The sequence below is a fragment of the Strix aluco genome, chromosome 22 (genome assembly GCF_031877795.1).
Source record: "Strix aluco isolate bStrAlu1 chromosome 22, bStrAlu1.hap1, whole genome shotgun sequence".
NCBI lineage: Eukaryota > Metazoa > Chordata > Aves > Strigiformes > Strigidae > Strix > Strix aluco.
This window is the reverse complement of record NC_133952.1, coordinates 8,674,670-8,687,835: the sequence shown is the minus strand read 5'-3', so window position 1 is coordinate 8,687,835 and position 13,166 is coordinate 8,674,670. Positions and strand designations below refer to the sequence as shown.

Here is a 13,166-nt window from a genome sequence, read left to right as displayed (position 1 = left end):
GCGCGGGTGATGAGAAGAGCCCCGGGCAAATAAAGAACATTTTTGGGTGCTTTGAAAGATTTTACAAGAGCTGTTTCCTACAACACGCTGCAACAGCCATTTCCAGCGCGTGCACTTCAGGGCAAAGTCAATAAATAGAAAAAAGCCTGAAGTGACCAAGATCAGCATTTCTTTGCCCGAAAGTGTTCAGACTTGCAGCTCTTGGCACCTTGTCATTTCAAGGGGAAAGAAAAAAAATCCACCAAGAAGCAGCAACCTCCCTCCCTGCCTTGCTCAAGTGCTCACAGCAAGAGGCAGGCGCTCTGTCCCAAAGCAAATCCTCTTCACAACCCCCCGGGCAGCACCGAAGGGGGTAAATTTTAGGGTCTACTGGGGAGCTGGAGCAGGTCAAAGCTCCAGCCAGGTACCGCCACGGCGCCAGCTTCAGCTCGGGGCAATTAAATTGCAGTCGTACACCCGGGGGGACACGTTTTGCAACCAGCAGTTGTTGCCACGGAGGAACCGCTTTGCAGGGCCACGCTGGGGAGACCCGCTGAGCCGCGTCCGCACAGGCCCCGCGAACCCCAAATTTTAGGAAAGACGCTGTTCCACAGCCACGTTCCCCAAAACCGGGGCGCCAGAGCAAGAGCGGGGGACGCCTCCCCCCGAGGGCAGCAGGATTTCCCCCTTCCCAGCCCCGCCGCAACGCGCCGCAGGGAACGAACAGGGAGTTGGGTCCCACCTGGCGCAAGGGATGGTGTTTAAGCAGCCAGGAGGAGGAGGAGGAGGAGGAGGATGCGGTGATGAAGGAGAGCTGAGATGCTCCGAGCATCCTGGAGCAAGGACCAGGCAGGACCCCGGGCCCACCACAACCACCGCTCAGGCCGAAATAAAAGGCACAGGACTCAGCCGCTGGGTCGCTGCATACATTCTCGTTTATTGTTAGCACACCACACACCTTCCTCTTGGCACTTATTTTTATGTATTTGTTTAAAAAAAAAGAAAACAAAAAAACAACCACACACATGCACGCTCCGCGCTGCGCAGAGACGCCAGTTTAAGTTTATCACAGGGTGTTTTATATATATATTTCCCCCCCCCCCCCCGCCCCTTTATTTTCTTTCAAGTGTGGTCACTTCCAAAACAGACAAATAAATTAAAAAAAAAAAAAAACTATTTAAAAAACAAACTGCCTGTGACTTTGGGAATGTGCCAGTAGCTCCCACACCAGTTGCACGCGGGGAGAAGGGATGCTTTTTTTTTTTTTTTTTTTCAGTTTTGTTTGAAAAGGACAGTATTTCTCTTTTTTTTTTTTAATATACTACAGCCTGAAATTCAGTGCAATAGATACAACTACAGTGCAGGTAATGAACTATACAAAAGTCATCCTAACCATGTACAAGCTTTTTTCTTAGTCGCTATAGAAACTATACCTTTGCATCTGTACCTTTTTGTATACATTTTACAATGTGAATATACTCCAAGAATATTTACAGTACTTTGCTTGTCAAATCAGAAAGCTATAACTTAAATGTCTACTATTAACAACCATTGAACAAAAATATATATAATATAAATATCTTCCAGTCTATACACAGAGCAGGAGATGGATGTATCCGCGTGATGATGGATTTTGGTGAGTCCGGGCCCGGGGGGGGGTAGCGATGGAGGGGGGGTGTTGCTGTAGTGTGTGGCTGCCGGTTTCGCTCTGCCGGCGCTTCACCGTCAGGCAAATATTGCCGAGATTAAACCAAAAAAATAAAACCAGACACTCCTTCCCCTTTTTCCCGCCCCCCCCTCTCCCGGCTGAAATTCAGGCAAAGGAGACGAGAAGCCGCTGGCGGAGACGACGCTCTGCAACCTGCACCAGGATTATCGACCTTTCCAGCCGCTCGGGTCGGGGCTGCTCCGTCCTCAGCGCGCCCCCGGGGCGGGGAGTCCCCGTCTGCAAACCCACCGGGGGCTGGAAACCAATTAGACTGCTTTAAAAAAGAACTCGTTTTGTTTTTTTTGTTTTGTTTTTTTTTTTCTTTAAAAAAAAAAAAAAATATCGTTGGTTTAGATTTAGTCGATTTACGTGATTTTTCTACGATTAGAACGTTAAAAAAAAAAAAAAATTAGCTTCCAGCTTTTAAAAACTTCCACTACGTGATTTCTCGTTAAATAACCTATCGCGTCGTTAAAAAAAGGGGCGCCGCCCTCCCGCTGGCGGAGGCTGCCTGGTTGGTTTTTTAAAACATCTATTGGCTTTGAAATCCTGGACGCGAAACCAGCTAAAAAAAAAATAAAATAAAATAAAAATTGTTCCTAGCAAAAAAAAAAAAAAAAATAAAATAGGTCAGTCTGTCCCCGATAAACCAGTGGGGGAGTCTGGAAAAGGGGTGTATGCACAAGAGCCGGACCCCCCGCTCCCTCCTTCCTGGTTTCTGTACAAAGCATTTTAAAAAATAAAAACCCAACAAACTGAGGAGAGAAGGTGGGCGGCCGGGAGGCGCCGCGGGCGGGTTACACCTGGGAGTCGGCGCCCAAGCTGTGAAACTCATCCGGGGTTTTGTCGCTCTGGTTGGCTCCCCCCTGACGGAAACCCGAGGCGATCTCGTCAAAGGTCCGACCCTTCGTCTCCGGCACCTTGAAGTAGGTGAAGATGAAGAAGAGGACTAGCAGCACCGTGAAGATGATGAAGACGTAGGAGCCACAGAGTTGCTGGGAAGGAGAGAAGAGGAGGAGGAAGGGGTGAGCGCGTGGAGGGAGACGGCACCAGGAGCGGCGCGATGGGCCTCGGCTGAAGGGCCAGGAGGGACCGTCCTGCCCACACCCACCACCGGGCTCCAGGGCCGCGTCCTCCTTCCCTCTCACGGCACATCTCAAGCTGGGAGGGACCCACGAGGATCCTCAAGTCCAGCTCCCAGCTCCCTCCCTCGATCCTGGCCCCTGCCCTCTTCCCTGGGGGTGTTCACCCCCCCAAACCACGTCGGGGCAGGTTTTAGGGCTCAAGTCCCACAAGCCGAGCGGTTGCGCCCCCAAGCCTGACCCCCCCCGAGAGCGCGGGGAGGTGGTTAATTACCGCGATGTACTGGAAGCCCATGCCCACGATGAAGTTCGAGGTCCAGTTGGACAGCCCGGCGACGGCGAAGGCAGCGGGACGAGGGCCTTGGCTGAACAGTTCTGCCACGATAAACCAGGGGATGGGGCCTGGGCCAATCTCGAAGAAGGCCACAAAGCCAAAGATGGCCACGATGCTGAGGTAGGACATCCAGGGCATTTGGTCCTAGTCCAAGGGAGAGAGAGAAGGTGGGTTTGGTGAAGGGGGATGAAGAAGGTGGGTTCGGGGAAGGGGGATGAAGAAGGTGGGTTTGGTGAAGGGGGATGAGGAAGGTGGGTTTGGTGAAGAAGGATGAAGAAGGTGGGTTTGGTGAAGGGGGATGAGGAAGGTGGGTTTGATGAAGGAGGATGAAGAAGGTGGGTTTGGTGAAGGGGGATGAAGAAGGTGGGTTTGATGAAGGAGGATGAAGAAGGTGGGTTTGATGAAGGAGGATGAAGAAGGTGGGTTTGGTGAAGAAGGATGAAGAAGGTGGGTTTGGTGAAGGGGGATGAAGAAGGTGGGTTCGGGGAAGGGGGATGAAGCATCTGGCCGTCCCAGATGATGAGACTCAAACACGTGTGGCGCTGGTGGAGACGCCAGGAGGTTTCTCCAGATCAGATTTCTGGGACCTCAAGGGAGACACGGGCAGTGGGGACTGCTCCACCGTCACCTCTAGGACGACAAGGCCTTCCTCGTCTCCAAACAGACCTCCTCCTCCTCCTCACCACCACAGCGAGGGGCAGCGTGCAGGATCTCCCCCCGGTCCCCCCCGCCCCGTCCCCACAAGGCCCATGGCTCACCAGCAGCGTCAGGGCGATGGTCATGAGCACGGCACAACCCGCCATCCCCGCCAGGCCGATGAGGTGGAGGGTCCTGCGTCCGGCTCGTTCCACCACGAAGAGCTGTTGGGTGGAGACAGGCGTCCGTCAGCACATCCCCGGCCTGGAGGAAAAGCCCCTTCCTGTCCACCTTCCCCCGGGTGAGAGCTCGGTGGGTCAAAACTCACCGAAACGACCGTGAAAGCCGTATTGACCACGCCGGAGCCGATGGTGGCGTAGACGGGCTGCTCCACACCTGACTTCTCAAAGATGCTGGTGGAGTAGTAGAAAACCTACAAAGGGCAGGGATGTGCCGTGAGGAAAGGAGACCCAAGTTCTGGGTGGAACAAGCTGAGCTACGGCACCCAGGGCCCCCCAAAACTCACTGCATTGATCCCCGAGAGCTGCTGGGACAGCTGCAGGACGATGGCAATGAGGATGGGCTGGCGATACATGGGGGAGCGGAAGAGCTCCATTATGGTGACCTTCTTCTCTCGCATCATTTGCCGGCTCTCCTCCTTCATCTCCTGAAGGTCGCTGCTGACGTCCGTCGTGCCCCGCAGCTTCTTGAGGACTAAGGGGAGGAAAAGTGGAGTCAGGAGCAGCTGAGGACCCTCCTGTGCGGTGGGATGAGCTCGGGGGTCACTCACCGCTCTTGGCTTTGTTCTCCTCGTTGCGGTTGATGAGGAGGAAGCGGGGGCTCTCGGGGGCGAAGGGCAGGATGACGCACTGCAGCAGGGCAGGGACGAAGATGAACCCCAGGAGCAGAGGCCAGAGTGAGTCGTTCCCCATGATCAAGTCCAAACCGAACACCTGAGGACGAGAGGAGTTGAGTGACCCTTTCCCAGCTCAAGTTGGACCCAAGTCCGCTGCTCATGGGTGCTCTACAGGCTTGGACACCCATCAGAGGGACACGGGCTTGGCCAACAAACGTCACAGCATGATGTTGCCCATCCCAAACATTAAGAGGTCACAGCTTCCCCGCTCCTGCTGAGCTCTAGGTCCATCCTTCCGGCCCCAGCTCCATCCACGCTGCTGCACTGAACCCCATCCCCTGCAGACCCCGAGGACCATCAGCACCAAAGACACTGGCCCTCTGGCACTTACTTGCGCGATGAGGATGCCCAAGACGATGCCAAGCTGGTGGAAGGTCCCCAAGGCACCCCGCAGCGCGGTGGGTGACACCTCACCCACGTACATGGGCACAAAACCAGTGGTGAGGCCGGAGTAGAGGCCGATGATGAAGCGGCCAAGGATGAGCATCTCGAAGGAGAAAGCCATCTTGGAGAAGCCCATGAGGACGGCGGAGATGAAGGCGAGAATGTTGGACATCAGCATGGAGTTGCGCCTGGGGAGGGAAGGGAAGAGGGCGGTGTGAGGATCACGGGGCTCAGAAGAACCCAAACATCAGCTCTTGGCAGGAGGAAGGTGCCCAAAGCCACCCCGCTGGGATGCTGGGGGGGGGTGAGGCTGCGCAACCCCCCCAGTGAGGTCCACCACAGGTCCACCATGCTCGGCACTCACCGTCCGAAGCGATTGACGAAGAGCCCCACAGAAAAGGACCCGATCATGCCTCCGACAGAGAAGATGGCGACGGAGAGGGACCAGAGCGTGGTGAGGGTGGCAGGGCTGATGGGCTCCTCGTATCGGTACAGCCAGGTACGGTTGTAGAAGTCCTCAATCACCTGCAAAAGAGGGGGGAGAAATGAAGCCATGGGTTAAAACCATCCCCGTTTCATCTGTGCCACCAGTGTTATGAATTGCCCAGGCCTCAGCCCGGCCACCTACAAACCCTTGGCCGGCGAACGCGGCTCACAAGACGATGCATCACAAAGGCAGGAGCCGCCCAGCCGCCGGGCAGGTGGCTCGGCTCCAACCCAAGGGAGGAAACCTGATGGGATACGCAGGGGAAATGCAGCCGGACGGGTTCTGGTCTCGCCCTGCCGAGAGAGGCTCGGCGTTGCCAAAATACCTCTTTCACCTCGCCGGGCGGCCGTGGGGAGGTCACGCTCCTCCCCGGGGCACGGGAGGCGGGGCGGGCTGCCTCCATCACCGGAGGAGAAGCAACACAGGAGGGAGGAAAGTGAGGAAGACAGCAGGGTCATCCAGGCAGCTGATCAATTCCCATCCCCTTGGATACCCCCTTAAATTTAATTTCTAGGTTTTTTTCTGCAATACTTCCATAACCCAGTACTTCTGCTATAACTCTGCAGTACTTCTGCAATGCTAATATCCAAGACAAGGCGCTTGTTTTTAATTACCATCTCCACAGAACACCCTTTTTTATATATTTTATATATATTTTTAAAGTATTTTTAAAGCCAGCCCACTGCTGAGAGCTTCACGTCAGTTATTTAAGGGTCACCCATACCCAAAACAAAAAACCAAAGGGCTCGATAACACACCCGACCAACCCTGGCTGGAAGGAGCAGAGATTTCACGCGAGCAGGGAAAGCTGCTGCTGGACATCAAGCGGCTCAGACCTCGCTGCTTCGAAGGGTTTCACACGTGCTCAGCTCCCGATTAAGTCTTTGCACAATCACGCTTCGTTTTCTAGTTTTCCCATCACTTCAAGCACAAACGAGAGCCCCTGGCAGAAGCAGCTCAAGAAACACACCCTGTGCTTTGCTATAAATTTCAATAATGGAAATTTTTTTAAGTTGTTTCTTTTACAAAGCCCCTAAACCATTAAGATTTCAAGATTTGTGATTTTGTTTGCCTCCCGCTTCACCTGGAGGTTTTGACGCTTTGGGGGCTTCTTCTCCTTTTCCTAACATCACCAAAATAAATAATTGATATTATTATTTGGAGAACCCAGGACTGGCTCAGGCTCTTGGTGGGGGTAAGCAGGTCTCTGCACACACCCCACCAAACCTTGCGGTGCTCTAAATTCCTCCCTGCTTTCCAAAAAACCTCCAGCTCTCTCCCCCGGAAGCAGAAAAAAATTAATCCAAGCGACAGTGGATGCCCCAGCGCTGGCTGAGCTACGCTGGGCTGTGTTTTGTCTTATCAAAAACCAACATCTAAATACCCCCCCTCCTGGCCCCCTTTCCTCCTGCAAAAAAAGGATGGATGGAAAAACCCACCATGAGCCGCTCGTTGGGAGAGGAGGAGATGAAAAATGATGAGTTGGAAGCGAGTTGCGTGAAAAAAATATTTGCATTTTCCAAAAGTTGGGGTCTTTTTCCTCTCTCTCGCTCTCGTTTCATTCAGCTGAGTGTTCCCTACCAGCCCTCGCCCAGTCTCGGGCCACACATCACATCTGCAAACACCCCCCGCACACCCCAGCCCCGGCGCGCAGCCCCCCCCGTGGGACAGCAGCCCCCCCCGTGGGACAGCAGTCCCGGTGCGAGGAGCTGCTGCCAGCAAATGCTGCTGCACTTGCACCGCTGAAGCCAGGGAAACGATGCACCCCAGTCCTGCAGCCCCGTGCACCCCAACATATCCCCATCCCAATCCTTCGTCCCCGTGCACCCCAGTCCTGCACCCCCACACATCCCTATGCCAGCCCCAGTGCATCCCCATCCCAATCCTTTGCCCTGGAGCACCCCAATGCATCCCAGTCCTGCACCCCAACATATCCCCATCCCCATCCTTTGTCCCCGTACACCCCAGTCCTGCACCCCGACAGATCCCAGTCCTGCACCCTCACGCACCCCTATGCCAGCCCCAGTGCACCCCCATCCTAATCCTTTGCCCCACTGCACCCTGACGCATCCCCATCCTGCTCCCCAGTGCATCCCGGTCCTGCACCCCAACATATCCCATCCCAATCCTTTGCCCCAGTGCACCCCAATGGATCCCCATCCCAACCCTTCACCCCGATGCATCCCCACTCTGCAAGCCAACCCCACTCCTGTGCACCAATTTATACCAATCCTGTGCCCCAGTGCACCCCGATGCATCCCAGTCCTGCACCCCAATGCATCCCAGTCCTGGCCTGCCCTGACGCATCCCCACCCCAGTCCTTTGCCCCAGTGCACCCCGATGGATCCCCATCCCAACCCTTCACCCCGATGCATCCCCATCCTGCAACCCAACCCCGCTCCTGTGCACCAATTTATACCAATCCTGTGCCCCAGTGCACCCCGATGAGTCCCCATCCCAACGCTGCACCCCAATGCACCCCCATCTGCACCCTGATGCAACCCCATCCTGTTCCCCAACACATCCCCATCCTTCACCCCGATGCATCCCCACCCCAACCCTGTACCCCAATGCATCCCTGTCCTGCTCCCCAACACATCCCCATCCCCACCCTGCACCCCGATGCATCCCCACCCCACAACCCAGCCCCACTCCTGTGCACCGATTTATCCCAATTCTGCTCCCCAGTGCACCCCAATGCATCCCAATCCTGCACCCCAATACGCCCCCGATCCTGCGCCCCGGTGCACCCCCCACCCTTAAAGGTGGGATGAACCCCCACACCCAGAGCATCCTGCAGCGCTCATCCCACCTCCCCTTGCGCCCCCGACACAGAGCACCCCAAATCCTTTCCCCCCATCAGTTCCGCACGCCGAACGCAACATCATTCACTGGGTGACTCGCCCCTAAAATACACGGCCCACGCCTGGCCTGAGCCCCAAGAGTTTCATCCTAAAACACATGAGGAAAACTGAGGCAACACCCATGGGGGCAGGGGGGGGGGGGAATCATCTTGCTTTGCTGGGGGTCTGTAAGAACCAGAGCTCAGTCCCAGGGGAAGACCCCAGCTCCGACGTGGTCCCTGCCCACATCACCCAGGGCAGCATCTCCTGGGTCAGGAGGGGACGGAGAGAAATCCTTCAGCCGCGGGGAAACGCCGCGCCTCGGCGGGATGCAGGGGTCGAGGCGGTAATTACAGAGCACCCGCTCCCCGCCGGAGCTCAGGGGAAAACCAGGGCAGATGCCAGAAAGCAGCTCCTCAGCACGTTTCCAGGGATTTCCCAGCTCGCCGCCGGTTCAAACGCCGCTGCTGTCGCCGGACGAGGACGCTCGCCGCCGGCCGCGCACCAACGTCACCAGCACGGAGCAGTCCAGGGTCAGGGTGTTTTTAGCAGGGCGATGCTTTCGGCAGACAGATGCGTGTGCCGTGGCCGTGGGTGCCTCCAGCCGCGTGAAATCCTCCTCAGGCCACTCACCGCCATGAAATGCAACATCAGGCAATACCTCAAATAACGGCAACTTGCGTCTTTTTCGCTCTTTCCACACTCATGGGAAGTTTTTTGCACGGGGTCTTCTCTCCCACAAGGAGCGTTTTCGGTGCTTGAGGCGAGATTCTGCAGCCCGCTCGCTGGTAATGGGATTAATACTCTTGCGGCGTGAATCCTGCCTCGGTGGTTTAATTATTGGGGATGGTGCAGCAGAGGCCGCGACGATGCTCGGGGACAGGCTCTGCTCTCGCGCAGCAGCAGCTGGACCCCGGTTTGTCCTTCGACACCTCACCCACCACGGGAGCTCTGCACGTTGCAAGCACCACGCGGGATTCCTGAGCTAACATTTCCAACTAACACCTCAAAAAGCCACGTAATTTGGGGAAAGTCACGTTTTTCAAGGCTCCCACGTACCTGCCGGTGGCTGGAGGGTTCTGACACCACGCGAGGCGAAGGAGCCAACGCTCTCCATCCCCCTTCTCGCGCGCAGCCCGCCCCAGCCGACCCTCTCTCCTCCCGGGGATGTCTGAAGCTCCACTTTGAGATGACTCAAACCCTAATTAACTCCCAGACCTTCGCTAAAAGCCAAGGTTAAAAGTTACGCCGGTCCCACCCCAAGAGCATCCTGCAGGCGTTCCTGGGATTTTTCCCAGCAAAAAAACACTAAGCGAGAAGGAAACTAATTCTCTTGGGAAGGCGGGAGCTAAATAACTCCCTCACAAATCCCATTACAGGCAGTAAGCTGCCTAGCGGGATGTACTATTTTAGCCGGGCTGGCAGCGGGTGAGGGTTTGTTTTCAGGCACGAGGGGGGGGTGGAATTTTGCTACGGCGAGGTTGCTCGGCACACGCTCACCTTTTGCGGGGCGTTGATGACGCCGGTGTTGTAGCCGAATTGCAAGGAACCCAGCACCGCTCCTCCCACGGCGAGCATTAGGCGAGCCGTCATCTGCAAGAAAAAGGGGAAAGAAAAGAAAAAAGAAAAAGAGGAGTTAAAGGTGGGAGTCCCAGCTGTGCCCCCTGCCTCGCCGGAGAGGTCCCCCGGTGCTTCAGCCCGGGGAGCTGTAAGAGGAGGATGGATGCTCGTGAGGTTGTGAGCGCAAATATGCAGGATAAAAGAGCAAACTTGCTTTTTTGGTGGCATCCACGCGGGCTATTTAAAAAATACTGGTTTAGGCTTAAAAGAATACTGTTTGGGGATTCGGGGAAATTTTTGTCCCCAGAGTGGGGCAGGAGGTTTTATTTGGGCTCGCAGGATCCCCTCCGAGGGCTCCACATGACACCCGGGCAGCACACCAGCGCGAGATGCTTTTGGGGACACCACGGTGACGCTGCCGGCCGGCCGAGCATCGTCCCAGCATCAGCGCGAGGATGCCCCGGACAGCCGCCACTAACGAAGTTTTTTGCATCGGAGCCTCATTAACAGTCGCTAAGCAAAACCCCGGCTCTTTGGCAAACCCTTCACCCGCCTCCTCTTCCTCCCGCTTCAGCCGGAGCGACAATCGGAGCCTTGTTTGGGAGCGGGGTCAGGGCAGGCCAGCGCTCAGGCCACCTTCGTTAACAGCCCAATTATCCCAGGCAGGAGATTTTCCCGGTGCTCAGCTCCAAGAACCAGGATCCGACATTCCCAGTTAATCAGCTTTGGGATGATCCACGTGAAATTTATAAGCCCCTTAATTTGAGGGGCTGGGCTCTCCCCAGTTATCCCGGGTACCAGGTGCATCACCCCAACCCAGGGATGCTCCCCTGGCATCTCAGATTAATATTCCCAAGGGACTGGAACCTGTCAGACCCCACCTAAACACAACCCCTAACTCAGGAGGGCTAATTGCAAAGTACACACACACACAAAAAAAAAGATTTTTTTTTTTTTTTAAGTAAATATAAATAGGTGCTGTTCGCTGACCTCGCCTCTCCGGCCACGCCGCCTCCCCCCGCGTTAAAGTTTGCATAGAAAAAGCAACAGGGAATAAAGCCAGCCCCGTTAATGAAGCTCATTAATTAGGCTTGGCCCCAACACAACTAATCAGGGACATTTTAGCACTTGATTTTGTTCTGTGCTTCTGAATAAAGCCATCCCGAGAAGCAAATGCCCCGCTTGGGAGGGCAAAAACGGGCTGGAAAGTTGATGGCATCCGAGAAAAACATAGAAAAAGCCCCCAAAAAATTCAAAATTCCAACTCCAACCTCATCCATCTGCCCACTGCTCCACAAAACTGTGACAGGGGACACCGGGAATGGTGACAGCAGCCTGTGCTTGAATGAATATTTTTAAAAATGAGGGGGTTTTTTGGTATTTGGGTGGTTTAGGGGATTTTTTTGTTTGTTTTGGGGTGTTTATGGGGTTTTGGGCGACTTTTCTTTATCCCTTTACTTTTTGGGGGCCACCCCTTGCTTTCTGAGGTAGCAACTTTTACTCTGCATGGCTAAAAGCTGGCTCGCCTGCCCCAGGAACGCCGCCGGGCCATCAGCGTGCCGGTGAGTCACGACGGCACCGTGCCGCGCCGCAGGGACACATCCCGCTGTCGTGAACTTTGCTCTGGGAAGGTGACAAGTAACGACACCTCTTCACTCCAACAGCAGCCCTTACCCCACAGAGAATTAAATAATAAAATCACTTTCGTCATTCTTCCCAAAAAAAACCCCTTACATTTTTAACCTTTAGCAAAAAAAAAACCATTAAGTTCTTAACCTTTCGCAAAAATTTTATATTTTTATTAAACTCCAGCAGCTCGAAGAGGCAAAGGGAGCGAGTTGGTAGGAAGCTGCCGGCGTTTTTGGAGGCTCTCCCCGGGCAGGGTCACTGTGAGTCAGCTCCTCCCGCTCGCTTTGGGCTTCCCAGATCCAAACAAGCTGCCCGGCCCGATGCGGGAGCCTTTCGGCTCTAACCTCGCCATTAAAGGAGAGGCTTAAGATGGCGAGTTAGGAAAAAAAAAAAAAACCACACAAGTTGATTTTTAAGGGCAGCCTTGAATGGGAAACTCCTGCAAAGCCATGCACAGGGTTTGTTGGGTTTTTAACTGCTTGCAAAAAAACAGTGGCTTTATTTGGAGTTTAGGGGGAAAAAAAAAAACCCAAACCCAAGGTACTTCCCCCTTCTTGCTTTTGTGCAGTGAACTTATTGACAGCCTGGATGTATCCAACACTTGGGGTTTTTCCCCTACTCACTCCTGCACCTTACAGGAGGGTGAGCACAGCGCTCGTCAATTTAGTAAAATTCAGATTTTTTTTTTTTTTGCTTCTTCATCACTTGAACGCAGAAGCCAAGACCCTTAGAGGAGATATTGACTGTGGGGTGACAGCAGCCCCCCAAAACCACAACGGACTGCATTTGGCTTTATAATTTTTTTTTTTCACCCATTTGTTTTTTCCTCCAGCACGGAAGAATTTCAGGATACTGCCTGCCTCACAGAACAAGGAAATTAATAATACCTCTAAAAAAAAATATTAAACAAAGTGTCCCAGGAGGGAATTTCAGGAAAATCCTCATTTAAAGAGAGCCCATAAAAATTAGCCACGAGGCTTTAACGAGCATCCCAGAGGCTGACTGCAAGAGGTCCCATCCGGGGATGGATGCCAGGGGTGATCGCGGGGAGCGGGTGCCACCTCGCAGCATCTTGCACGCTTGTTTGCACACTCGTGCACGCTTGCGGGAGAGCAGATAACCGGATCCAGCCCCGGCCTGGGATAACACGGCCACACGCTGGCTCCCAGCCCAGGAAAAACTTACGCACCCACCGAGGGCCGGGTAAAACCTGCTCCTAAAGCCACGGCATGTGCCACAGCGCCGGCATTCACCGACGGGAGGGGGGTTTTTTGCAGCCGAAGAAGCGGGGGGGTAACACCGGCACCGCAGGGATCAGCTGAGATTTTTGGGGGATTATGGGCATGGGAGAAAACTCACGGTGAGGGGAAGCAGAGCCAGAGCGGCGTTAGTTTACGTTTTATTATTTTTTTTCTTAAAGGTCAGCTGGGGACGGCGACACGATCCCTCCGAGTTTTGCAACCGCAAGAGCGTCTGTGACGAGCCCGGAGATGTTTTTGCATGCAAAGAGCCCGAGCAGCCTAGCTCCGTGGGCAGAAAAGCATGTCCCGCTTTAATATTAAATATTAAATTTAAAGGCAGAGGGGTGAGCTCGTCCCCCCCCTCCCA

General features: G+C 54.5%; 1 protein-coding gene across 2 annotated transcripts in view; it reads right to left on the bottom strand.

Annotated features, from left to right (window-relative positions):
- Positions 1 to 892: 892 nt before the first annotated feature.
- The window catches only part of SLC2A1 (solute carrier family 2 member 1), a 13,877-nt gene continuing 1,603 nt past the window's right edge, over positions 893 to 13,166 (bottom strand). The window contains exons 1-10 of one of the 2 annotated variants that reach the window (XM_074848129.1): positions 10,144 to 10,380; positions 9,870 to 9,962; positions 5,404 to 5,564; positions 4,987 to 5,227; positions 4,530 to 4,692; positions 4,266 to 4,453; positions 4,068 to 4,172; positions 3,862 to 3,963; positions 3,044 to 3,247; positions 893 to 2,682 (exon numbers count right to left, since the gene is read on the bottom strand). In XM_074848129.1, coding sequence (XP_074704230.1) covers positions 2,485 to 2,682; positions 3,044 to 3,247; positions 3,862 to 3,963; positions 4,068 to 4,172; positions 4,266 to 4,453; positions 4,530 to 4,692; positions 4,987 to 5,227; positions 5,404 to 5,564; positions 9,870 to 9,962 — 1,455 coding nt within the window. In that variant the 5' untranslated portion in view covers positions 10,144 to 10,380 and the 3' untranslated portion in view covers positions 893 to 2,484. Of the gene's footprint in view, positions 2,683 to 3,043; positions 3,248 to 3,861; positions 3,964 to 4,067; positions 4,173 to 4,265; positions 4,454 to 4,529; positions 4,693 to 4,986; positions 5,228 to 5,403; positions 5,565 to 9,869; positions 9,963 to 10,143; positions 10,381 to 13,166 lie in introns of those variants that run through there. The other variant, XM_074848128.1, reaches the window with a different exon arrangement.